This window comes from Phaseolus vulgaris, chromosome 1, assembly GCF_000499845.2.
Source record: "Phaseolus vulgaris cultivar G19833 chromosome 1, P. vulgaris v2.0, whole genome shotgun sequence".
Taxonomy (NCBI): domain Eukaryota; kingdom Viridiplantae; phylum Streptophyta; class Magnoliopsida; order Fabales; family Fabaceae; genus Phaseolus; species Phaseolus vulgaris.
In genome coordinates, this window is record NC_023759.2 from 42,743,083 (window position 1) to 42,770,727 (window position 27,645).

The following is a 27,645-nucleotide window of genomic DNA, read 5'->3' on the forward strand; positions in this document are numbered from 1 at the left end:
TATAAATATTAATGATCACTTTTAATAATACAGAAGGCATTTTTTATCTATCTGGTCAGTATGAAATTTAAAAACTTTCCCCTCAACTCTGAAACATTTAATTTTTGGGATTGAATTTTATTTCTGAGGTCTTCAACACCTTCTCGAGGTACTCGACTTATCGGTCAAGTTAAACTTTACGTCTACACAGACTTATCGGTCAATTAGTCCTTGAAAGATTTTGTTCATGAGCTGTTGGTAGATCGTCTTAGTGTTTTTGAGGCCAAACAATATGACTTCGTAGTAGTAGTTGACATCGACCGTCACGAATGTCGTATTCTCTTTGTCCCGAGGGTGCATGCTTATCTGGTTATATAGCCAGAGTAAGCGTCCAGGAAACTAAGAATCTTATGATCGGCCGCTCCATCCACTAGTTGGTCGATGTTGGGGAGTGGATATGAATCATTCGGGCACGCACTGTTCAGGTTTATGCAGTCCACGCACATCCTCCAATTACCGTTCGACTTGGTGACCATAACGATGTTGGTCAACCAAGTTGTATATCGAGCCTCACGTATAAACCCGATCGATAGAAGTTTCTCGACCTCTGCCTTAGCTGTTAGACGCTTCTCATCGCCGTAGTCTCTCTTCTTCTGCGCGATCGGTCGCGCTTCCTTGAATAGTGACAACTTGTGGGTGATGATGTCTGGGCTTACTCCCGGCATATCAGACAGTGTCCACGCAAACAGATCTACATTCTTCTTGAGCGTGGCATGCATTATCTCGGCCTCGGCAGCCGCCATGGCCGTGCCGACACAAGTATCGTGCTCCTCGTCCAGAATGGCTACTTGTCGTAGTTCTTCCCTAACCTCCAACCTATCCTTAGTCGTTCGGGGGTCAAGGTCTACCAAAGTGACTGTGGGTTTTACCGGTATCACTACAAAAAAACGTGTATAATGCGGCGGTTATTTTCGTAAAAACTGGCGTTTTTAACCGCCGCATTATACGTCTGTGACGGTACCGCATACCGCCAGAATTCTTGCCGCCACAAAGTTTAATGTGGCGGTCAATTAAGAACCGTTGTAGCAGACGCCATATTATGCATTGTATAAAGTGGCGGTTTTAAGCGTGTAATTGACGTCAGTTATAAATGTCGTAATTTTAAAACTGGGTACACCAATTCTAACGTAAATAGTGGCAGTTTTAACCGCCACTTAATACGATATAATATGAATTTAATTTAAATTTTAATATTTATAATAATTAATTTAATTTCGTTTTATAATTTGATTTCATAATATTATTTCATTTTATATTATAATTAAATTTAAGTACGCAATTAAATTTCATAATATAATTAAATTATAAGATAAATTAATTTTATAATAAAATTATACCTCATAATATAATTAAAATTGATAAATATAATAATAAGAAATGATTTTATTCATTCATTAAGATAACAAAGTTTATAATGTCAAACTAATCCAAAAAACAATTAAATTAAATTGTCAAGATGTAAATTTTATTTGAATATATTACAACTAATGTCATAGTCATAGTCCTAATTCTAATTTGTCTTGTTGCCTCCACTTGATCCAATAATATTCTGGTTAAGTGATGAAGTACGACTTTCATCATCTGGTGCTTGAAATTAATTAAAATATGTTTAGAGTTAATTTTCAAATTTTAAAAAATAAATGAATTATTTTAGAAAAGAGAGAAAGAAAAAATAACATGTGACAAATTAATTATTTAAAATAGGAGGAAAGTGAAGCTTGCAACAAAGAAAGTTGTAGATGGAATAACTACATAGCAAATGAAATCAGTGTTATATATTAATATATCTAATTCAGGTAACAGGTAAGGGTCTAGACATGTATGCATACTCAACCTTTGTCGTTTCAATTTCAAATTAGGTAAGCTCCCATTGTATTCCTCGTTTTCAAAGGCCAGTGGACCTGCAAACTAATTTGTTATAAGGAATAAATTGAAACAAATAAAAAAAATTTAAAGGATAAATTAGTCACTTTAAAAAATAATCTTTCAAAAATACTTTAAAATATAGCAAAGAATTGGAATTAAAATTAAAAATAAATATTAATTATTGTTAGTATTATAATAGTAATAGAGAAATTTTATGTTTATTAACTGTCATTCATCATAACAATAATAATCCATCAATGGAATTAAATCATAATCCTAGATATTGTTGCAAAGGAAATGCAAAAGAATGCAGCATTTCAAACTAGTTTGAAAAATCTATCTTGGAGCCGTTAGGACCAGTTCTTGGAGTGTCTTAAGCCGCTCACTTATTACAAACATTCTATCAGCATTGAGCTTATATTTAAGTTTTCTTAATTTGCAATCAAAACATGGAACATATATGCGACATACATAATTTAACTTAGGTTTGAAGTAATTAAGCAAACCTTGGCAGCAACATTTTGAGGATCCTTGAGTGGGCTTGACTTTGGTTTTGTTGCTTTACTTGTAGTTGTGCATGGCTTCTTGGCATTGGCAGCTTGCATGGTCTCTCCCTATAAACACCAAAATCATTCTTCCATTCTAATTAATTTAATGTACTTCTTATGGATGCTGCCACAAGAGCAATTCTTGTTCTTGTTATGACTCCTAATTAATCCAAAGAAGTCCTGATTCACAAAATGATTCAGATTAGTGCATAAAATACAATAATCACCTTACACACTATATTGATAGCTTGTATTAAAAGAGTAGGGTAAGAATATTCAAATGTACATTATAATCCATAGAATCTGGAAGAAATGACAAACTACCATAAGTACTGTTACTCTACTTCTTTTTCCCACTCATACGGTTACTCTGCATCATCATGATATGGGAAGGTGTCACAATCACACATGCCCACGAGAATCTAATCAATTACCACTACCTATTTTCCTACCAAATGTTACCATCTCTATTACCAACTACATTGTAGCCCTACACAAATTCTAACACTTTCCTCAATTAGTTTACTTCAATTCACAAAAATTCCTAAGGTTATAAGTTTTAAAGCAGATCAAAGAAATAGAGAAAAGGGAAAAAACACTAGCAGATTTGATCTAAGTTATAAATCTGACAAAGAGTAAGAAATTGTTGTCATGTTGTATCTTTTTTGGCTAGTGTTTGGACTTCTTCGTCGGTAAGCTTGTTGCCATGGAGAACCTTCTTGATTCTATCTAAGGTTGTTATGCGAATGTATTAAGAGAGAATGTGTGTGCCAGAAAGAGAGAGAAAGGAAAGAGAACAGAGAGTGTGAATGAACTAGAAAAACATAAGAGAACGCATTTTTAATAATCTTCAGACAGTGTTTTAATAATTAATTGCTGCAAACATATACTAGCAGATCAATTCAAATCAAAACAATCATTAATCAAAATGGTGATCAGTGCAACAAATAGGTGAGGGGTTTGAAGACACTTACTACTTCCAAATAGGTAGGAGCTAGTCTTCTTGTAATAACGAGCAAGACGGTGGATTCTGCGCTCCACGAGAATCAACCTAAACTTGGAGTCCTTGTCCTTTCTATTCCTCTCCAGATGCTTCCTAATTGAAACTGCCTTCTTAATCAAATGGTCAAGTGCCCTATCTAGGTGCAATAAGCACCCCCATTCACTTTATTCCCAAGTGAAGACAGAAAGTAATGAAAAAAGAAACCCCAACAAAATTAAAAAATAACTTCATTTTAAAATATAATTATTATTCTTACAGTTTTATGAGTCTTTTAGTAATGTTATTAGATTGTGCTAGTACTAGTTACTTACTAATTTTTTAGTATGTGAATGGCATTAGATATATCTATATTCGTACAAGACACAATTCATGCTTTAACAACAAACACAAGCCAAATCCCGAGAGTCAATTAAGCTTTATTCACCACCACAAACCTAGTGTAGTCACTGCGTTAAATTCCCATGCCCCATCCTAATTTTCATATTCAGTATACTTAACTTTCTGTCGGTATGGGAAAACTGAATACACTCCTATATTTTCGAAGGTATTATCTTCTTTTACCAAAGGCATTTATAAATTTCATTTTACTATCCTATTTTTTTATTATACTATTATAACAAATACTTTCTTTGTATTGTGCTATCTATTGTAATATAAAAATTGTCCACCCGACACCACCTATTGGTTGGACAGTACATTGGAGCTAACTTTTTTCTCCCAGCTCTTATTTTAATTTTATTTAAAAACTATGCAGAGCACATACACTCTCTTGTTTGATAATAAACTTCATGCTGAATAACAACATTCAGGAAACATACTAGTAGGTAGGTATATGAAAGTATTATCAGTATGTTTTCATAAAGTTCACTTTTGTTGAATCTAACTAATAAGTGTCATAAAAAGCGGGTTTTGATACATTTTACGGTGGGCAGTTGCAACCTATATAAGAGTGATTAATTTTTTTGTTCGGTCCTGCTGGTCCAGGATTTTGGATCCACCATAGGGTGACATAGGTAGTGGAATTTTCTCCCGTCCTGTGCACATCTATTCAGACCTTTTTTCTACATATACAAATTGTTGAGTCAAAATATACACTCAAGCCTTATTTCTAAAAGTCAATAATCTCAAGTTAGTATTAAAGTAGGCCTTGGTAGTCACTGCCTATTCACACAATAACAACCCAACTGGCTTAACAATTGAAACTGTGACAACGTACGCCTTAGCTATTGAAACAGTTATCTCCCTGAATCTTGATCGATAACTTACAAGACAAAATGGCTTGAATTGATGTAAATATTGTCCTACAGTATTGTTCTGTCAATAGGCTTTCTCTCTTTCTCACTCATTCATCACACTTGGTAGTTCCTATACAATATGCAACTATCAATACACATAACTATCGCAACTCGATCTAAAATAGCTCAAGGATTGGAATAAACCAAGCATCGGTATATATGCATTATTCAACAAGACAACCTTACCCAATTATGTCCATAAGAACTAAAATGTGTTGTTTGTTGTACAGACAATGGATTATCCCTCTTTTCGGCTAAAATATACATAGATAAAAAAATACATCATGGACATACATGGTCAAGAGAAAAGGGAAATTAATGAAGAGCATCTTGATATCAACCAGTATTCTCAATAGTAACCAGCTCTTAATCAGGCTAACAACAATTAAGGACAGGAAAAATTTGTGTAGTCAATGCATTACCTATTCAAGTTTTCAATCACGAACATACCATCCACCATCAAAAGATATGTAAGCTTTGGTCAGGATTTGCACCACTTCCATCCAGCAGAATTCCAGGTTTGTTAATACTATCAAACTGCATTTTATTTTTTGAAAATAAAAATCTACAAGATATTACATCATCTTATCTCTATATTAATGATTCATTCAAGAACTACGGAAAAAAATATGATTTGATGATGATAGCCACTTGGGGAAGCCAAATGTTTCGCGTTACTTATTCTTTTAGCAATCGACTTAATGGGGTTTTAACAGAAACTTTATCTGTTCAATATGTTTTTCAATTCAACTTTCAACTATCTTTTCTGTTCATTCACTCAAATTACCAGCAGAGAATTATACCTTGGAATTTTAGGCTGCTCTAATTTTGCATTTGAAAGAGATATTGCATTTTCTTAGAACTCAAAATGAGTTTTAGAATTCTCTCACTTGCCTCTGTGATAACTTGCTTTAATTGCTCGAAAATCAGAACTCGAGTCAGGAAACTCTTTCTCCCCTACCGCCTCTGTGATAACTTTTTAGCTACCTAGTAAAAAGATGAAACACATAATGAAATACACAAATAGAATCACATGACAAATCCTAAACATCAAACAAAGCCGATGGTCGGCATTGATAAGAGAACGCGCGAGCATTTAATTACCTTCAAATTGGTTCCGTGTAGAGGCAGAGAGAGTAGGGTTTTGTGAGGTAGAGAGCGTTAGGGTTCGTATGGAGGCAGAGAGCGTTAGGGTTCATGTGAGGCAGACATCGCAAGGGTTCGTGTGAGGCAGAGAGCGCTAGGTTCGTGTGGAAGCAGCGAACGCTAAGGTTCGTGTGAGGCAGAGAGCGCTAGGTTCGTGTGGAAGCAGCGAGCACTAGGGTTCATGTGAGGCAGACATCGCTAGGGTTTGTGTGAGGCAGCGAGCGTTAGGGTTCGTGTGAGGCAGCGAGCGCTAGGGTTCATGTGAGTGTGAGGCAGAGAGAAGGACGAGAGTGAAAGCATTAGAGTTAGGGTTCACTCTGATTTTCAAAATGAAATTAAAAAAAAAATTTATTTTCTTAACTTTAAAAAAAAAATTATTTTAAATCATGTTAAAAATGTGAATATAGGAATAAAGGAATAAAACAAGTTTTCAGAAAGAAAATTATGACAGTTAAAAATGACATAATTTGAAAGATAATTATGGCGGTTAATGAAATGACGTATTATACTGAAATTTGTGGCAGTTATTAATAACCGCCATATTAAAACCGCCACTTTTTACACATTTTTTTGTAGTGTATCAACATTTCTTAAAGGGTGTTTGAAGGATTAATGTTTTGCCTTCGGCTCATCTTGTTGCTTGAAGGGCACTGGAAAACAAGATCGCAACCAAAGTAAATTTGGTCAGACGAGGGATTGTAGTTGAAGATATCATGTGTAGCTTGTGGAGGGAAAAAGATAGGAATTTTCTTCATCTGATTTTTGGTTGTCATTTCGCTTGGTTAGCGTGGAGTCTCTGTTAAGCGTGGTTAGGGTTGAGGTTGGTTGATTCTTGTAATCCTCATTATCATTTTCTATAGTTTAACCCGAGTAAGGCTTTTAATGACATCAATTTAGTATTGGGAAATGTTTAGATTGTGGTGGTTAGTGAAATATGGCACGTTAGGAACAAGGTTGTCTTTGAAGGTGGAGTAACAAATCATTCAAAGGCTTTTTCTTTGGCTCAATTGAATGTTTGATCTTGGATATCCTCTAAAATTTCATTTGCTTATTTTTCTTATTTAGATTGGTGTATTGAACCTTTGGTTTGTCTACGCTCGATAGTTTTGATTTTAACTTGTTGGTTTATGGTTTTTGAGAATTTTGGTAGGCTCAGAGTTCTTTAATTGGTTTTCTGTTGACTGACTGTTTTTAGTAAGTTGTATAAGGGTTGATTCATTCCTAAAGTATTCTATATTTATTTATTCATTATTGCTGATAAAAGAAAAATCAATCCCAAGACAAAATGAGTGAGGATTTGGCATTGATATAATAATCATTACAAGAAAAACATGAAATAGAAACCAATTTTAGAAACAAAAAATAATTAGTCGCTATAGTAACTAAATTAGAGACCATTTTAGAAACTAAAAAAAATGGTTTCTAAATTAGTTTCTATTATTGTTAAATGGTTTTTAAATTGGTATCTAATTAGCAACCAAGGTTTTAACTACCAATTATTTAGTTTCTAAATTTGGTAGCAAAAACCTTGGTTGCTAATTAGATACCAATTTAAAAAACCAAAAATTTTTTACTCTGTAATAACTAATTATTTTTTATCACTAAAAATTAATTTTTATTTCATAATTTTTTTGTAGTGAATCAGCTTTTGTTTTAGTGATATTAAACTCATTTGTGGTACACCTACCTCATCCCTCCACCACGGCACTCTTCTTCATCTTTTCTTCAGCTAATTGCTCCCCTCTAAAAATCCCTTCATCAAAACATCAACCAGCCCTTACCTAGCTAGACAAGGAGTTAAATTGCCCCTCCTATAACATGAATAAATCATAGTAGTTAAGGATGCATACACCATTCGAATATGGAAAATCAGTTAGATGTTCCTTCGAAATAATTCATAACCATATCTTAGTTGTATTAATATCTTAGGTGTATTAATGTAAAAATCTTTTCATATATTTTTTTTCTATCAATAATAAATAAATAAATTAAAAAAAACATTTATGGATATCCCAACTTTTACACAAGAAACAGTAGCACAATCTCCTTACGAAATGAGTAAGAGTTCTTAGCAACTTGATATTTGGATAGTGTGGAACCTAAAGTCTCAGCCAAGGTTATATTATCCAGAGATGTTTAAAAGATAACCTCCATACAAAATTTAATTCCAAGAAGAGGAATGACCGGTTACTCTGACGTGAAGTGCCCCATGAGTGGTGGATAAAATTTGGAAAAGATGCTACTTGGGTCTTGGTAGGGTGATGTCATTTCCATGTAACATAAATACATCACTTTTGGCAACATGATTTAAGAATGGAATATAAGATAAAAGGGAGTATTAGTACATTATGTGTGAAACAATATGGAATATTTGGACGAAAATAAATATCATTCTTTAGAAACGAGTCATTTGATGAAAGTGTGGGTGGAAGTGAACTTTGGGGTGTTGTTGGGATTGACAGAGATGTTCATACTAGGAGGTATAAATAAGGTTTAGCCAATGTTTTTGCTGGTGATTTTTTGGTGTCTGTTGGTATGTATATCCGTTACAGAGTTATTTTTATAAAAGTTGGTATGAAATGCTCTAATTTATTAAATTTATTGATATCGAAAATGAGATTGTAATAAAATGTATATATTTTTAATCATTTTAATGATATGCGTAGTGTTTCAGATATCAATTTTGGATGGTGGAACACGCCAATACATTTCTTGTAGTTGGATATAAATTTGAGAGGTAGAAATACATTTCTTCACAGTTGGCGTGATTGTTTGTCCTTTATCAGTAAAGTTCCTTGTAGCTGAGTATGCTATTGGTATATTGTAATGATAATGGTTTACTAGTATCTAAACTCTTATATTTTTTTCTTTCCCGTGATCTTTCATAAATTGTCCTCAATATATAAGGTTATGTTTATTTTCTAAATCTCTGAATTTCCAATACTAAAAAAATTTATTAATTTATTGACGAAAAATTATTGGGAAATAAAAAATTTATAATATTTTGTATATTTGTCGGTAAAAATTTCTCAGTAAATTAACACTAATCAATATTTATTGATAAAATCTATATTAATATAATTTATCAGTAATTCAACGCAAATTAATATTTACCATAATATCTGTTAATAATAGGATATTAATATTATCGGTTGATATTATTTTTCGGTAATTAGATACTTGATAAATTCCATAATATTAATTAAAATAATAATAATAAAATAATTATATTATTGTAATTTTTTAATCTTAATAATATTTGTTTATAATCATAATACTAATAATTTTTATTTTTATGAATATATAATAAAATAAGAATATTAATTTAATAAATTGATGTAATAATAATAACAATAATAAAAATAATATTAAAAATAATTATGTTAATAATTATTATAATAACATTAATAATAATTTATGATAATTGTAATGTTAATAATGTTATTTTATATTAATATATATTAAATAGAAATATTAATTTAGTAGTTTATAATAGATTCTCTTATTTTGTGTACATATTTATTTTTTTCAATTTTATCTTTATAATTTTAAAGTATCATAAATTTAAATTTTAAAATATGAATTTTAAAAAAAAAAACTAGAAAACTCTGAATTTTAAACCGAAAATTTAAAATTAAAAAAAAAAACTAGAAAACACAGTATTTTTAAAATAAAATTTTAAATTTTAAATAAAACTGACAATATATAAGAGGATTCCTTGGCATTTTTATCAATTTTTTATTATTTTAAAATATGACAAATTTAAATTCAAAAAAATTGAATTGAAAAAGTACATAAATTATGTTTTCTACTTTTTATTTATATAAAAATTTTATATTAGGCATCACTATAAAAAATTATGTTTTCTACTTAAATAATATAAATATATTTAATTTTTTTTATAATTTAATAAATATAAATATAAAAAATATAACAAAAAAATTTACTTGAATGAATATACTTTATACACATTTTTAATACTAATATTTATTTGATCTTCCAGAATTTATTATTAAAAATTAATATTTTTTCTTTAAAATATATGTAAAAAAATTTACAATAACATTTGTAAATTTATTATATATTAATTAAAAATTTATTAAAAAATATAATGTAATAATATTATATAAAAATATTTAAAAATACAAACACAAGGACACCTTCTGCTAATAATAATAATAATAAAGATAATAATAATAATTTTAATAATAATAATAATAATAATAATAATAATTATTATTATTATTATTATTATTATTATTATAATTATGATAATAAATATAATAATAATATTAATAATTTTCTTATTAATAATAATTTATGATGATAATAATAATACTAACAATTTTATTTTATATTAATACATATTAACATAAAATATTAATTTAATAAAAATATTATTAATATTAATTTTTATGATATTAATAATAATAATAATAATAATAATAATAATAATAATAATAATATCAATAATGTTAGTAATAATAATAGTGATAATCTTAATAAGAAAAATAATAATAATAATAATAAAAAGAATAATAATAATATTAACAAGAATAATAATTATAATATTAATAAGAATAATAATTACAATATTAATATTAATTAGAATAAAAATTATAATATTAATAAAAATAATAATTATAATAATAATAATAATTATTATAATAATAGTAATAATAATAATAGTAATAATATGATTACTAAATAATTTTGATCTAGATATCTTATGTTGTGAGTAAACCTGATTTGATTCCTGACTGAGTTTAAGTCTGCTATATATGGATTACTGGTTGGCTGCTGCTGAATTGTAAGCAGGCCTCTTCAAATGTCTGCTTCAATTTGCTTATTACATTTCTAATTCTCATCTTCTGCCCATATTCTCACCTAAGAGCTATCATTTTTCAGTCATTTTTTTTTCAACTTGCTTGACAATTGTTTCAGTTGTCTTTTCCTTTTTCAACAATATCAACTCTAGGTATTGAGTAACTTTTTTTTTTATCTTATTATTTTAATAGTTTTTCTTTTGTTTACCTTGTAACTCTTTGAATTTTTGTTAACTATTTTAGGAACACCAATTTTCAACAGTGGTTAAGTTTAAGTTTGCGAACAATTTTTTTTAAAACTATTTTTGTTTTACTCTTTTTTATTATTTTCTACTTTTATAATAGTAGGCAAGTTTATGATTATGCTAGTTGATGTCGTGGATGGTTTCAGTGTGCGGTTGGTTGATGTAAGGGAAGAGTCAAACCACTGAAGTGGTTGAAGATTACATTGTAGGCAGTGTGCAGATCCAATGCAGCATGTAGCTGCAGCGGAATTTATTCCAACACCTAAGGCTAATTGAAATCAATGTTTTCTGGATCTGCTATGCTGGTGCAGCTTTTTTACAAAGAGGGTGCTCATTTGGTTTGCCTTTGTGATGAGTCAATGTATCTTTATATGAAACACTGGTCTTCAAGTAGCACAGGTTAAGTTTAGGCTTTTAAATGAGAGTTGGGGGCAGGTTATACTTTTTTAGTGTGTTTATGATTTTTAGTTTTTTTTAAGAATGAATTGTATCTTAAGAAGTCTCGTAAGGTTTCTTAGTATACGTTAGGACATTCCTTAAATATTTCTTTTATTTATATAATTTTTTTAATAAAAATATTATGTTAGTCATGGTAAGAAAATCATGAAATATAAACTAATTTTTATAGAGAAAAAAATAATTAGTTATTATAGTTGTTAACATATTTAGTTTTTCTATTTTAAGTTATTGGGTTTTGTTTGTTTGGTCCAACTTTTCTTTTCTGTTTTAGTTAAGTCTGAGTCTTTTTCTTATATATACACCATGTATTTTACTTTATAATATACAAGTAAATAAGAATTTCTTTTGTATTTTTTTCTCTGTTTTTATCTCTTTTATGCTTAAGTCATTGTCTTTTTTTCATTTGCAATTAGGGTTCATCATAACCTCCCTTTCTCCATTGCGATCTCGTGCGTTCCATTTGATGCACCACATCAGACAAGGAATATTCATCTTCATTAACTGTAATAATAGTGACTAAATTAGAAATCATTTTAGAAACTAAAAAAAATTTGGTTTCTCAATTAGTTTCTATTATTGTTAAATAGTTTTTAAATTAATATCTAATTAGCTACCAAGATATTAACTACCAATTATTTATATTCTAAATTTGGTAGCTAATTAGATATCAATTTAGAAATTATTTAACAATAATAAAAACTAATTTAGAAAAAGAAAAATAGTCTTTAAAATGCTATATAATCTAGTCACTATAATAACTAATTATTTTTTATCTAAAATTGATTTTTATTTCATGATTTTCTTTTCTAATAAATGTTTTTTTTTTTTAACTTGTCTTCCAACTGAATATGTTTTTGTCCTCATTTTCTAGGAACATGGATTCTCAAATGTGGGTAAGCTTTTTTTAACCATTTTTCAACTTGCCCTACAATTGTTTAGGTTTTCGTCCCCTTTTAAGTAACATTGAGTAAGATTTGCTCTTTTTTACAGTTTTTTGTTGTTGTTTCTGTCACTTTTTTAAGTGTTTTTTTTTCTTTTATGAACTTGCCTTACAGCTATTTCTGTTTCTGTATTATCTTTTTGAAAAACAAATGTGGATAAATTCAACAAAATTATTGTTGTAATTATTTTTCATCTAATATATTAATAATCACCTTAAAAAATTGAAAGAATGCATTGCAGGAATTCAATAGGAAAATAAAATAATGGTAACTATAATACAAATTCTGAAAAGAAGAAAACTAAAACTAATTGCAAAACGATCAGACTAGGGCACCAACATTTGGTGCCATCTTTCCAAACAATAACTTGAAGTCATTCTCTAACGGTGTTAGGTTCAAGTCCATGCACATACCCCTGGAGCTATTGGATCTTTTCAAAACTGGTACTTGTGCAACATGGTTAATTGGAGAAAAATGGTCTTTGATGGAAGCTCTATGTCTTCTCATGTGGCCTCCAAGTGCCTGTCCCAATGAGAATTCTTGTCCACAAATGGTACACTCGTGCATTTTGGGTTTATTAATTCCCAAACTTAGAGACATAGCATCTGCTTTGTGTTCATACCCCTCAAGTTTCGACCTTTTGTGGCTAGCCCTATGGCCACCCAATGCTTGAAAGGACGAGAACTTTCTGTTGCATGTCTTGCATTCAAATTCCACACCCTCAACATATTTTGGTTGTAACTTCTTTTGTTGGGGGCAAGACAGAAGCATTAGACAATTTGCCAAATCTATGGTTGCTAACCCATCCATTTCTCTCTGTCTCTTCATGGTTAATTGATGAGAGTGTTTGAGAAAGAGTTTAGACTGATATGATGTGATTGGTGAGAAGATGGGATTTGTGAGTAAAAGATGAACATGGAGGTTTATATTTATAAAGCTCTTCCACGAACAAAGTCAAGGAATTTGAACGATTTAAATAAACTAATTACGAAGGATCTCTTCTGTTACTTCAAATTTAAGAAACTGTGTATCTTCATAGTAACAAACGTGAGACTGCGCGAAAGACTGAGGTTGACTGGTCGTAGTTTGAAGGGAAAATGACATGAATGCCCTTGTGTTTTTGAAATATTCCGTGTGACGTTGGCATAAGGGTTTGTCTCTTTTGGGTATTCCAAAAAAGTATGTGCTGATGAATCGAAAACCGCGTGTTGATGAGGAGTTGCCACTGAACCAGTCGTGGATAGTGAGCTACCCTACAACACCAACTGCAACTTGGTAAGTTGATTCTTCTTTGAAACTCCTGAAATTATATATAAACAAATATAAGATAATAGGAACACCACGTTTTGTTAGTACATTTATGAGTCAAATAACAAAAAAGTGCAACCAATATATAATATTTCATTAGATAATGAAATATTTGATTTTGATTGTTGTGTAAAGGTTGAAGATGGATTGCGTGCGTTGACATATACTGATTTGGTGTGCCACAAAAAATGCCAAGGTTAACTTGTTTTTCCATGTGTATACTTTGTCATGCTGGTATCATAATGTGGTAACACATTAATGAAAATTATGTGATAACTTATAAATATTACTGTTAGGAGATAAGACCTATAGAATTATTGAATGTTTCATCTTCTTTCTTTCTTCGAACAGGTTGCTAAGGTTTCACTGTGATCTTTCTAGCTTTCACGCTACTCCTTCGGCTCTCAGTCTTTCAGTCTCGGGTGAATGTCAAATGGGGTAGGTACCTGCAGAAGGCACCCCGACGCTCAAGTCAGTAAAGAGGTATTCGACACTCAGGTCTCTACAGTAATAATGACTACATTTCTTCTTGGAATGTGTGTTATTTATATTATTTTAATGAGTTTGCCTTATTGAGCCTGATTAGTGGAATGAATCACACTTATGATTGCATTACCTAATTCTTAATGATAGTTTACCTTCACTAACTTTGATTTGAACGTGGTTAAATGTGTCTATCAGCTATACCGTCCGTAGGGATATCGGTCAGCTCGGTCAAGTAAACTGAGTCATGGTAGTGACCGGTCGTTCCATACCAGTACACCAAAAAAAATTACATTACTTTTAATTCAAATATTAAAATAATAATTTTATGAGTATTTCTTCTTGCATATAGTAATCTTACTTATCTTTATAGGAGATAAAACATTCACCTTATATTTAAATTTTTAACATATTAGATTATATTTGCTGATAAAAAAATCATGCTCAAAATGACACATACATTTATATGAAAAACATAGTATTGACCATGGAGATGCTTCTCTATTTTTTAAGGCGGTCAAACATTCAAAAAGCTTAAACCACAATTTGTAGAACTTATAATTCTATAAAATATTCTATAGTTGATTATTCCGTTATGTCATAACAAAGATATGATATATTCAAATTTAAAATAATTGACAGAATAAAAATGAATAAACTATAAACTTTTCTTATCAAATGAAAGGAAATACTATTTTTTTTAATCAGGACAAAAATAAATTAAAAAATATATATATAAAGGGTGTTTCAATCCTTTTTAAAAAATTCATCTAGAAGAGTGTAATAGTCCTAACCATACACATGAAGTTTAGGAATGGTTGGCAATCCAGAAGAATGACTTAAAATCATTTTCCAAAGGTTTAAGTTGAGGTCCAAACACGTCCTTGGAACATTTGGAACAGTGTGAATTTTGACCTATATTGTAATGGAAGTTAGTGTAAATGTGAAGAAAGTAAAGAGAATTTGGATTGTATTTTTCTATTTTATTTTCATTGGATTAGGATGAAAGAAAGAAAAATATAAAAAAAGGTAAAAGCAAAATTAATAATTATAATTTTTCGATAATATTAATTAATGGGATAACAGTCTCAACTCGAGGACTTCGCTTCTTTGACTATTTTTTGTACTGAACTAGATTTTGACTTTGTGGAAAGACAACTATGCCCTTATTGCTCAAGTAATTGCTGACGGCAATTTCGATCACGCTGACATTTTCCCAAGAAACTAAACAAACTGTCATTTAACATTTTCAAAATTATAACAGATTAGAATGTCAAATAAAATAGATACTTTTTATTATTATTATTTTTATATATCACCTTATGGATTATTTTGTTTCAACGAATGATATATTTTTAAAATTATTTTTTAATTATATATCGATGAAGTTGCAAATAATTTAAAAAATATATTTAGAATCATGATTTATAGGTTATATAGAAGTGATTGATTGGTGATGTCTTTCTCATATTCAAAAGATATTTAATGTTTTTAGTCAGTAGGAAATATAATAATGAAGTGTAAGAAAGTCTAAATTGTTCCTTTGACGACATAATTTGAGAGAATTGTTATGAAAAGAAATAATAATGATTTTAATATTGGGAGCAATGGTGATTACTATAAAGTGTGTTATATATATAATAGAAAAGAAAAGTATATGATACAGAAGTGTGGTCTCTGTTCAAAATGGATGTGCTGTGGCGAAATGTGCATGAAGGGAATGGGAAAATCAGTCACAAAAACAAACTTCTTCTTTTATGTTTCACATTTGGTTGGTGCACTGCAACAATTTGTGATCTACCTCTGTAGTTTTTTTTTAATATTACACTAAGTCAAACCTCAAAATAGAACAACTATTTTAATTAGTTTGAATCAGTTTCAATTTTCAAAATATATTTATACAATTCGAATTCAACTAATATGATAAAAAAAACAACTTGGATTCAATGGACTCCTTGTTATTTAAATATGCACAGTTTTATTTTTGACAAACAATTAAATAATATTACAAATTAAAAAAAAAAAAAATATATATATATATATATATATATATATATATATATATATATATACACACACACATGATTAACGCTTATAATTCTATGCAGATTTATTAACGATAGAAAATTTTCAGATCATTATTTTAACTCCATTTCATTAAGTTTATAAATCACAAATGTAATACTCCAATTAATAATTATCCAATTTAATTAATGTAGTTTGGGTTAGTTTTAATTAGGATAGACAACCAAATCCAACTTGAATTAACTATTTATTATTTTATATTTTAAATTAATGAATCTCTATTAATCTTTTAAAAAATAGTTTAAAATATAAAGTAATAAATAATTAAAAAAAATTGATAACTAAAAATAAAATATCAATTTAAAAATTATTTTAAATACTATTAATTATTTTAATTTCTAAAATTATTTTTTATTTAATAACTTTTTATATTTTTTTAATATATATTTCAATTTACATTATGATAGTGTGCTCGTGCACGTGTGTTGGTCTGTAAGTCGGTGTGTGTTCAATATTTACAAATAAGAGTTGTGAATTGTGATGAAGAATCAGAAAATTGTATTCCTTTAGTAGCTGCAGCTACAACAGACTCATGTGTCACAAAGAATGTTTTGATCTATCATTGTTATAAGGCAAAAGAGCTCTTTAGTAACTTTCTAAATCTGAGATTTATTAATAGATAGAGTGGAGTTGTTAGTTGCTTACCTATCATTGTTACGTAATTTGACTATAGCAAAATCATATGTGAGAAACAAATGAATTAATAAAGAATCAATAATCTACAATCGAGGAGCCTAAAAAAATCATCTACAATGGAAAATCCAATGAATTTACACAAAAAATGGAAAGAATACATGTGTCCAGAAGCGGGTAAAAATGTTAAAAAAAGTTATGAAGGAAGAGCATTATTCTCTAGAGGTGTAACTCCAAGTCCAAGCACATAACCCTGGTGCTGTTGGACCTTTTCAGAACTGGGATTTTGGCAATAACTTGGTCGATAGAAGGAATAGGAACAAACCCTTCGTTGCTGACACCTCTATGTTTTCTCATGTGTCCTCCCAGAGCCTGCCCCAGAGAGAATTCTTGGCCACAGATGGAGCACTCGTGCATTTTGGGTTTGCTCCACAAGCTAAGACTTTTTCCCTGTTCTTTCAGTTCTTCCCCTTCTACTTTCTGCTTCTTGTGGCTTGCCCTGTGCCCTCCCAGTGCTTGAAAAGATGAGAACTTGCGGTTGCAGGTCTTGCACTCAAATTCCGCAGAACCAAAACTTTTCTCTTGTGCCTTGTTACTTTCTTGTGGACAAGAGAACAGCAAAAGACACTTTGCCAAATCTAAGTTCTCGAATCCTTCATTACCTCGTTGTCTCTTCATTCCTAACATGCTGAATAAGGAAAAGGTGTTGTGTTGTGTGTCTCGAAAGAGTGTGTTGTAAGAAATTATGAGATTCAAAGGTGGTGATGAGAAACTCTGGAACATGGTATTTGGTATTTATAGGATTTGGGTTGGCAACGAGTAAAGATAACAAAAATTCAACAAAGTTTTGTTTTCGAACTAGAATAAAGTAACCATGTTGGACTACGCTTTTGACTAGTTGTAATTACGCGAACGCCCCTGGTTACGTAGTTGCTTCCCGAATGTTGTCGTTGTAAGAGCCAAAATATGTGGTCCACGTGAGGCTTGTGCCCCACGCTCACTTGTGCTTTTAACTTTTAGGCCGCGTTAAGTAACGAGTGAACAATCACGGCCCACAAAAGTTCCACGAAACTTCTACCTCTCTTTCTCCCAACCCGGAACATTCTGTGCAGCTTCTAGTGTAACAGAACTTTTTGAACAAAAAGGGAAAGGAACTATTCTGAAGACATATTTGATCGAATGGTTGAAAAATCACGTTTTTCTTTGAGTTCCCAACTGGGTTGATTAGTGGTTGGTAAGAACCATCTGAAAGCTCGTTCTATGCTTTCACACGGGGATGTGTGAAATTGCGGCAGAATCCGGCCTGTGTAGGTAGTGAAACTCCATACCCAGTCAAATTTGGGCAGCAGATTAGTTTATACTTTGCAACCACACTCATTCCTCAAGCAAGGTAAGAGTAAAAAAGAATACTTTATTCCCAGCTAATAGAAAATTCCATCACTTGATTCGTACATACTACTTATGTATCAGAAGACTAATATAAATTCTAGTCTTTTTTGGTGAACAACATATGGGCAACGCCCCTAATATCTACTTCTAGTTAGTTGGTAGGGACTTTCATCTAACTATTCTCAGTATGATTCCGATATGCAGAAGGTTAGTTGTTCAACATTTTGGACAAATGGTTTATATTACACTATTTTTACCTTTAAAAGGTTTATTCCTTTACGAAGGTTTATATACGGATACATTTTTTATGTATTAAAAAAAAAAGGTTATGAAAAACTTTGTATACATGTTTGCTTCAGACACCTACCATCCTTTTTTTTTACTTAATGAAAAAGTAAAGAACATTTAAAACAAAAATTATAATAAAGATATCGTAAAACTTGAGTTTTTGTAAGAAGTCTTTTATGCTAATACGACAGAATTTGAAATATCTAAGATCTTGGATCTTAGAACTAAAGATATTTTTCAATCTTAGAAATATGATTTGTATAAGATTCTTGCATCTCAGCAGAATTAGTAATGAGAAGTAAACATGACAATTTGAAGGAACAAGACATTTGTCACATTACCTTTATAACAACATTTTCGTTAATTTGACGAAAAAGTTAAAATATTACATTTAAAAAAACACTTAAGTATTGAAATCAACTTAAAAATAAAAGAGCAAAGTAAACTATTAAGTAAAAAATAAAACATTACAGTAAATCCTTGGAGATGATCTAGAAGTGATATTTATTTGGGTTGATCGAGAGAACTCACATTCCACTTTTGGTAATTTTACTTATAGAATACACTGAATAAAAAAGAGAATGTCTAAAGATGATACCCGCAATAAAGTAAAATCAGGAATCACTCGACTTCTTACCTTTCTAACGGAAAAAAAAAAATCATTTTGGAAGCTTAGTATCACCCCTTTTTCTAAAAAGATATTTAACAAATTTTACTAAACGAAAAAGTTTCAATAATTATACTATGTTGTTGATCGCAACCAGCTTCAAAATATTTTAATATAAATAACTGATATCATATATTATTTTCTAAGAAATTGTTTTTTTTCTATTCAATGGAATTGGAACCTGAGTAGATTTTGAAACAAAAGAAGGTATCGTTCAGACTTGGAAAATATATCCACCTTTTGCAGCATTTAATTGAAAACAGCGAGTATCTTTTTCACACCATATTACATTTGAGCTATATTATCAACAAGTTGATTTTTTTCTTCTGTAACAGTAATACTGCTGACGTAATCTCAATCTCCAACAGTTCTACCTAGAAGCACAGCAAAACTTGCAATTTTACAATCTTGAAACCAGATATCATGAAAAGCCATTAATCCACACAATTCAACTCACCGTTCAACTCATGAATGCACCATTGTGACTCATTAAACCAAATGGGCGGGAAGAGATTAAATACGTAGTGAAACATTCAGTAAAAACAAGAAGTCCGCCTCCCATGCAAAGATTATTCAGTAATTCCTAACTCACACAAGTATTAGTTTTAACAATGGGCTGTTTATCAAAGAGGCAAAGATCCATAATAAACTACATCGGCTGAGCCTGTCATATACACATGATTATCTTCCTCCTTCCACTCAATCTGAAGCGGCCCTCCAGGTAGATCAACCGTGCATATCTGTTTCAAATTGACAGATTAAAAAGATTATGGCAAAATCTACGCAATTATTTTTTGGGTACAGTGAGGAAGAACTTGCACTTTAGGCATGTGTGTGCGTTCAGTCTCTACAAATAGATCAAATATAAATCCCTCTACAACTATCCATTAAGACTCCATTTGGATACTGTGAAAAAAATTGAGGGAGTGGAAGAGAGAAAAAAAAGAAAGAAGTAGTAAATTGGTGTAAAATGAGATTGTTTTGTTGAAGTGAAATAGAAAGGAAAGAGAGGAGAAATGAATAGAATTATGTTTGATTGGGGGAAAAAGAAGGAAAGTGATAATTTGTGATGAATGACAATTTTATACTTGTCTTTCATATTTTTTTAAAAATAAGACAATTGGATTTGTGATTTATGATTTATGCCTAATGACCAAAGGTGTTTCCAAAAACAGTATTCGTAATCAATTAAGTGATTAATTAATTATGCATAATCAATTATATCACACCACATAATCAATTATCCTGCAAAACCCTGGGCAAATGGCAGGACATCAAGGCACAAATATGGAAAACCATCTTTGAAACCGTGCTTCTCCTTCAAAGGGCTTTCCATCTCTGCCAATTTCTCCACGGACATCCCAAAAGGACAAAATCATGCTTCACGATGTGGAAGACAAACCATTTTGGTCGTGAATGTGTTATGCAAGTCATGGGTTACTCAACTAAAAGCACGGGTAATGTAGTCAATTTCACAGATCACATTTCCTCTTCTTTCTCATTTTACTAGCAAGGAAAACCATACATGTGGGGCATCGATGTATTTCATCACAAATCATCCCAAATCACTTCATCCAAATTCACTACTTTCCACACTCATCCATCCTCCCCCCCTCCCTTTCACCCCAAACAAACACAGTGAAAATGCTGACCTTTTTTTTTGAAACTAGACACTTTTATGATCCATTAAATAAAGATGTGTTGGGAATTCATTCGACAATACTTCACAATTTTTTTATCATGGCAAGGGTCAAAGGTTAGGCGTGTTGGGAATTCATTTAACTACAATAGACAATTTATGATACCGAAGGAAACAAATCATGACTCAAATTTTAGAGACAAAGGTCCAGTGTTGGTATGTAAGTATAAAATATAGAATGCAAAAACATATTTAAGTTTTCCCCTGTTGAAAAACCTCGTCTGACTAAATAAACGCAGTCACATTCACCATCCAAAGCCACTTTACAATGGCAGATATAACACCAGTATCAACTCAAGACAAAATGACAACTAAGACCAAAACAATATTTGTGACAGAAACTACAGAAAGAACAACGCTAATTTGCAAATGGTAGAAATAAATCATTTTTCATATCTCAATAAATGATACCATAAATCCATAACATGCATTTAGAACAAGTGATGCAACTGACAGTAATTTTGCAAGGTTTAGACCATCAATACTATTTGTGAAGCAAGGCCAATGACACCATCTGTCTTGTACCTGCAGAATGCGGTAGATAACAAAAGACACTACTGCAGCAGCCAAAGAGTATGACACTCATTTGATTTTATTGAAATGTGTACCAGATTGTCAGAAGCTTCCAGCTCCCTTTAATATCATCATCTTCCAAAATTATGTTGGAAATACAAGACAAAGTCCTTTCCAACAGTATATTGAGCTAGCCTATGAGTGAGTAGTTCTTTAAATCTTTATAAAAAGCAAGCAGTTATCTTCAGACCCAATTACGAAAGTATATGTAGAACGAACAAGAATATGGCCTAAAGAAACAAGTTGGTCGACCTACATTGGTTAGGCCTTCTTTGTTAAAGCTGTTAGATAAGTATTTAGTTAATTAGCTCTTTTTACAACAGTAGCGGAGGTAAAAATAGAGGAAAAGAATGTAATTGATGGAAGTTAGTAGGTGAGGGCTAGTTTTGGTTGGGGGACTGAGCTCTCAAATTCCTCGGAACATTTCCATAATGCATTTCCATCTTCTTTAGGAACCCACTACTTCAAGAAACGGGTATACTGTAGTAAAGTTCTTTCTTTCTTCCATCTGATATATGCCATTGCTAACATCGGTATAAGGGCACCTTGTCAATACAAAATAAGAAAGCAAAAGTAGTGTTCTTAAAAGACAGTTCGAGTAGGTTGAGTGAATCACACACACGACCAAAGTTTCCTCCACCTTTCTAGAGATGGATACCAGATAAAGTAATTTCTGCATGGGGAACTGCCAGCAAGGCAAACTTGCTATCATGTTTAAGAGATAGAACAAAAATTGAGAAGACATTCAGTTGGACACTTGAGTTGTGGTAATTTCTACACCAGTTCAACTTAAATATATATTTATGGTAACCTCAACTCAACTTCTTTGTAGATTTTCTTTTGGTGCACCTACCAAAGGTTATTTTATATTGCTACAGTGCACACATTTGAATCTATCATTTCCGTTAATATTGTACTTCACAAAGCTATTTGATAGAAAACATATGTTTCATGAAAACGTATCTTCAATATCCAGTTGGAGCTGACTCCAGAAGCTAACTTTCAATCTGTCCCTGTTCTTTAATATTTATTCCTTTTCAACTGTTGTGACTGAAATAGATGATTGTTCTTTTTCTGGTGAACTGTGAGCCATAGGGTGATTGTACTCAAGGGTTATCTCAAACAAAAGGCCTTGAGGAGGTTTATGACCATGGTCATAGCAGAACCGAATGCCATGGGGCACCAACCATAAGTGGCCCGTCAATTGTTGAATGAGGACCCGACATGGCAATTGTCAATTGGTGATATGCCAACTTCCTGCCTCTCCATGTTTAGTGCAGGAGGAGAGATGGTATGACTTTGTGTAAGGACATCTGGGAAATTTAGGTGACAATTCCATCGCCCATCGCCTACACATCGTGACATCTCCAAAATACACTTTAGGTTCAACATCTGAAGCCACATGATTAGACGCCTTGCTACCTTTGCCAGAAAACCTTTATGCGCCATTATGGCCAGATACTGACAGCTTTTCAAGCAAGCTGAATTTTGCTACTGAAAACTTTCCGTACTAGAAAGCTGTGAGAAAGATGGTGGTGATGGAGAAAGGATTGTAGTAAAGAGCATAGTGGTCAATCCCTAGTTGCCAAGAGAAGTGGCCACGCCCAAAACTGAGAGCATATAGCAAAACCTCTACTCTAATATAATACACATGTATACTAAATAAAATAATTAATACTATATATATATATATATATATATATATATATATACACACATATATATACAAGCTCAACAAAAGAGAAAAAAAACACTACAAAATTGGGCACTAGCAATCATCAATAATACAATACAACTCATGATATTAATACCCAAACAAAATATAAAGTAGATAGAAATAGTAGTCAAGGGAACAAAGAACTAAAAGCCCCAAAAGCCCAAAGAAACTAAAGTACAAGACATTAAAAATCAAATACAATATTTAATATGAATCTTCATTCTCTTCAAGATTCATCTCAGTGTCGCCATAGAGAATACAAAAGAGCACATGAAGTCAAGGACAAAAAAAGTTTATGGCTGCTGCCAGCCAGCATGAAAGAAAAAAAGGAATCTGAGAACAAGGAACACAGAGAAAAAGATTATAGGCAGCCGTGGAAAAGGGAAATACAAAGCATATAAAAGAGAGAAATCAGAATTAGAGAAAAGATGAGAAAAACTTCAAAGGAAAAGAAAAAAGAACCTAAAACAAATAAGAGGTTGTCCTCAACGGAGTGGTCTGGCTGCCATAAAAGGTTGCCTTTGTCAGGGAAGAACAAAGGTTACCAGACAAGAAGAATTGTCTGTGGGTTCAGGAGAGAATAGAGAATAAGGTTAGGGAAGAATGTGCACGAGGGATAGAAGAGCTTCTCTTCAAAAGCTAACCTAAAAGCACTACTAAAATTCTAAAATACCCTCTCTAATAATCACAGATTGAGGCTATTTGGGGGGATAAATGTGTACAGCCACCCTGTTACACCGCTACTATGCTGTCTCCAACAGCAACACCGAAATGCAGCACAACAGCATTTGCACAATGCCCCACCGGAACACCACCATGCTACACTGCTAATACAGCAACTTCGGCCTTATTGACTACAATTATGGTAATTTTTTTAATGAAAAATTAATAGTTTTCATATTGTTACAAGCATAGTAGCAAGCTTACCCTCCCAGCATGACCCTCAAGAACTGCTGCAACAACAGTAGCACAAGCTCCCGTTCCACAGGCTAGGGTTGCTCCTGCACAACAAAACATGAACTCAAAATTTTGAGGCACGTTGAACTTACCCTGACAATTGTACAAACAATACTAATACTAATCTGACACAACATGGCTATTAGAATATTCTAACCTGCTCCCCGCTCCCAAACACGCATTTTCAAGTGAGAATTAGACAATACTTGCACAAACTCTGCACATTAATAAAGAAACCATATAATTAATGAGATATACAACAACTGAATTAGCGTGATGATGACTCCCCGCATTTCATTTGAGTCATACTCAAGGAATCAAAACGTCAATGGAGAAACTCTGCTGATAAATAAAGCAAGCCATAATTGCACAATATTATATGCCTAACCTAAGCTACTACTACAGTTCGACCAAGTCCAAGAAAAAATACCAACAATATCATGTTACCAAACATTAAACCAAGAAGAATTGCATGTCACTAAGTCAGTAACAACCATTTGCCAGAATGTGCATTTAGCTTGCCATCAAAGCTATATTGCTCAAGGAAGTAAAATAAAATAAAAAGCCCCAACTGGCAGAAATAAAAAAAAAAACGATGGGGTCAGCAAAGGTAAGAAAGTTAACAAGCATAGTCCAATTATAGAAATATCTTGCCTGTGTTAGTTCGTGCTGGGAACACCTCATGATGTTCAAATTTTGGGCCAATTTCTGCTAGCTTCAATTCATCAACAAGCAAATTCTGTTGCAACAAGGATTAAAACAAACATGGAATAAGCAGCAAAGGCTGAAAAATATTAATCCATGTAAAGCTGTAGCACAGCAGATGAACTTTGACATCTTAACTTTTGGGATGCAATTAAAAAAATATTTATTGACCTTAAAAATTATATTTCAAAGAAGCTATGTTTCTTCTGATCCAAATGGTTCCAAATTCAATTGTATGCAAGAATATTCATCATAAAAGCAAATCGTAGTATGACATATGTACTGTATGTCAAAATAAAGACCTGGCTTCCTTCTCTACTGAAAGTAACACAGTGTGGATTTCCCATGCTAACACAGGTCACATGCCAGATAACTCCATCCACGACCAGCTCCGATTTAACAACAGCATTATCCTTGTTTGCAGGTAATTTAGTAGGCACATCTGAGGCTTTAAGAACCGGTTCCCCCATGTCAACTCTTACCTGAAACAGTTAGTATTATCTATCAAGCTTGAGAAAGAGGACCAATATCAGATAAGAGACAAAAAGAATATTCCTCCCTAACGTTAAACTAATTAAGGCACCTTAGGAGCAGCAGCATGAGCCAATGCCTTAAAACAATATCACAAATCAATAAGTAAATAGCAAATATTTGCAACGTAACGTACATTTCCATCCTCTAAGACTTCAGGTATAATCAGACCAGCACCTGTATGTACGGTAAAACTGCAATGCAAGAAAATACATTAGTCCATTACTATATAATGATAATGACCGAGGTGGCAGCTAAACCATCATAAAAAAAATCATCATCATCAATTTATTAAATCAATTTTCAACATTATCTGACACAAATCTTTTCTTTACAGAGATTTGTTAGACGTAAAAAAAGCTCAGAAAAGAGCAATTAGGAAACATAACAGAAAAGTTATAGAAAGAACAACCAAACCTATGGCTTCCTTGTAAATTCTCAAGCTGAGAAACGAATTTGGCAAAGCATCGCACTCCATTGCCACACATCTATGAAGAAGAGCGTCAATCAGATAAATGACAACAAACTTGTCAGTGATAAAAAAAACTAAGAATCTGTACTTTTTTAAGCTTGTGAGTGATAAAATTCTGCATAAACATTTACAGGAAAAAAGTAACAAAGTAAAACGGATTGGGGTACTCTCTTTAAATTAAAATCAACTTATGCACTTTATTATGCATTTCACTTTTTGGAAAAGTTAAATGAGAATGCTTCTAAGTTTATCTTAAATTATGAGAAAAACTCAATATTTTCTTCTAGGCCTAACTCCATTCAACCAAAAGGAGAACTACCTCAGGTTCACTACCATCAGAGTTGAAAATTCTCATGGTATAATCAGTGCCATTGATGCCAGGCAATACAAAGATAACTCCGTCAGCTCCAACACCGAAGTTCCGATCACACAGTTGCACCGCTTTCTCTGCAGTGATCCTGGGCTCGGACGAGTCTCTATTGTCAATCTATTCAAAACGACGCGTCAAACACCGAACGGTTATTAATTCAATAAAGGGAAAGCGAAGCGGAATGGAACTCACCAAAACGAAGTCGTTTCCGAGGCCGTGGTACTTGGCGAAATGGAGAAAGCCGGTCTGTAGGCGGTTGAGGAAGGAAGTGGAGGGGGTTTTGACGGGGGCGTCAGTGCTCATGGAGGAGGCGACAAGGCGGGAATTAGGGTATTTGAAAGTGCGTCGCGGTGTGGGCAAAGTGAATCTGGGAGAGTGGGGGGAGAGATTATTGAGGGAGAAGAGAGTGCGGCGCGTGGGGGATGTGAGAGGAACGGAAATGGTGGCTGTTATGGCCATCTTTGCAGCTTCGAATGGCGGCGGATACTGCAGTCTGCCACTGTCACCGTCTGGCTTTGACTCTGGCGCACCGCGAAGCGTTATGAGCTTCCGGTTGTCTACGGTTTCTTTCAGGATTATTGTACACAATCTCGGCCGTTAATACGTCTCTTGATGTGATTTTTCTTTTTCTTCCTTGGATTTGCTGGTTTGAGAGAAGAAAATTTACTTACAAAAATTAATTGTTAAAATTTGTGATAGTGAAATATATACAACAACAAAATTAGAGGAACTTATAGTTTATAATTATAATTTCAATTATCATTTTTTATAAGAGTGATGATGTGTCTTTAGTATATTTATGTGTCATCCAAATACACACTATAAAGTCCACCCAACCCTAAGACACATACACAATTAATGTGCCACTATCTATTCCTTGCTTGACACAACTTTTTCTCCTCTTTCAACATCTTTCTCCCAAACCTACCCTTATTCTTATTAATTATATTCTTATTCTTACTAATTATATTGATTTCATAAAAGTTCTTATCAGACCAAATTTACTATAAGAATAAAGTTTATTTAACATATCAAATATTAAAAAATAAGGTTTACACCTATCCAGTTAAACATTTAATAATTAATTAAATATTAATTTAAAAACTATATATTAATAATAAAACTTAATTTAAATATTAATAACTTTTTAGTCTTTAAAATAATATACATGTATTGGTAGCATCTGCACGACTGAAACCATGACTCGGTACTCGGTCTAAATTGACCGATACCACCAAAATCATTACGCCTAAACGTGATTAATGAGACTAACCAGAGATCAAACACTAGGTAATGCACACCTAAGCATGATCCAACTCCCTAATCCGACCCAATAATAAAGGACTCATGATAATCATATAAATAGGCACAAATTCCAAGAATCACATACGTCATTACAC

General features: G+C 31.9%; 3 protein-coding genes and 1 long non-coding RNA gene across 4 annotated transcripts; all 4 read right to left on the reverse strand.

The window, feature by feature from the left end:
* Nucleotides 1–1,665: 1,665 nt before the first annotated feature.
* On the reverse strand, nucleotides 1,666–6,222 carry LOC137814385 (uncharacterized). Its single transcript, XR_011081640.1, has 6 exons — nucleotides 5,856–6,222; nucleotides 5,555–5,738; nucleotides 5,174–5,288; nucleotides 3,428–4,517; nucleotides 2,412–2,633; nucleotides 1,666–1,940 (listed from the first exon to the last, which is right to left on the reverse strand). It is a non-coding gene; the product is annotated as an uncharacterized lncRNA (long non-coding RNA).
* A 6,360-nt stretch (nucleotides 6,223–12,582) lies between these two features.
* Nucleotides 12,583–13,275, reverse strand: LOC137814387 (zinc finger protein ZAT11-like). Its single transcript, XM_068617094.1, has one exon. The coding sequence runs from the start codon at nucleotides 13,194–13,196 to the stop codon at nucleotides 12,690–12,692; it is 507 nt and encodes a 168-aa protein (XP_068473195.1). The 5' UTR covers nucleotides 13,197–13,275; the 3' UTR covers nucleotides 12,583–12,689.
* A 3,652-nt stretch (nucleotides 13,276–16,927) lies between these two features.
* On the reverse strand, nucleotides 16,928–17,658 carry LOC137814386 (zinc finger protein ZAT11-like). Its single transcript, XM_068617093.1, has one exon. The coding sequence runs from the start codon at nucleotides 17,562–17,564 to the stop codon at nucleotides 17,097–17,099; it is 468 nt and encodes a 155-aa protein (XP_068473194.1). The 5' UTR covers nucleotides 17,565–17,658; the 3' UTR covers nucleotides 16,928–17,096.
* Nucleotides 17,659–19,619: 1,961 nt separating this feature from the next.
* On the reverse strand, nucleotides 19,620–26,959 carry LOC137814388 (diaminopimelate epimerase, chloroplastic). Its single transcript, XM_068617095.1, has 9 exons — nucleotides 26,438–26,959; nucleotides 26,195–26,362; nucleotides 25,821–25,891; nucleotides 25,540–25,597; nucleotides 25,175–25,354; nucleotides 24,822–24,906; nucleotides 24,325–24,384; nucleotides 24,138–24,211; nucleotides 19,620–19,961 (listed from the first exon to the last, which is right to left on the reverse strand). Exons 1-9 carry the CDS (start codon nucleotides 26,702–26,704, stop codon nucleotides 19,845–19,847), a joined length of 1,080 nt encoding a protein of 359 aa, XP_068473196.1. The 5' UTR covers nucleotides 26,705–26,959; the 3' UTR covers nucleotides 19,620–19,844.
* Nucleotides 26,960–27,645: the final 686 nt, after the last annotated feature.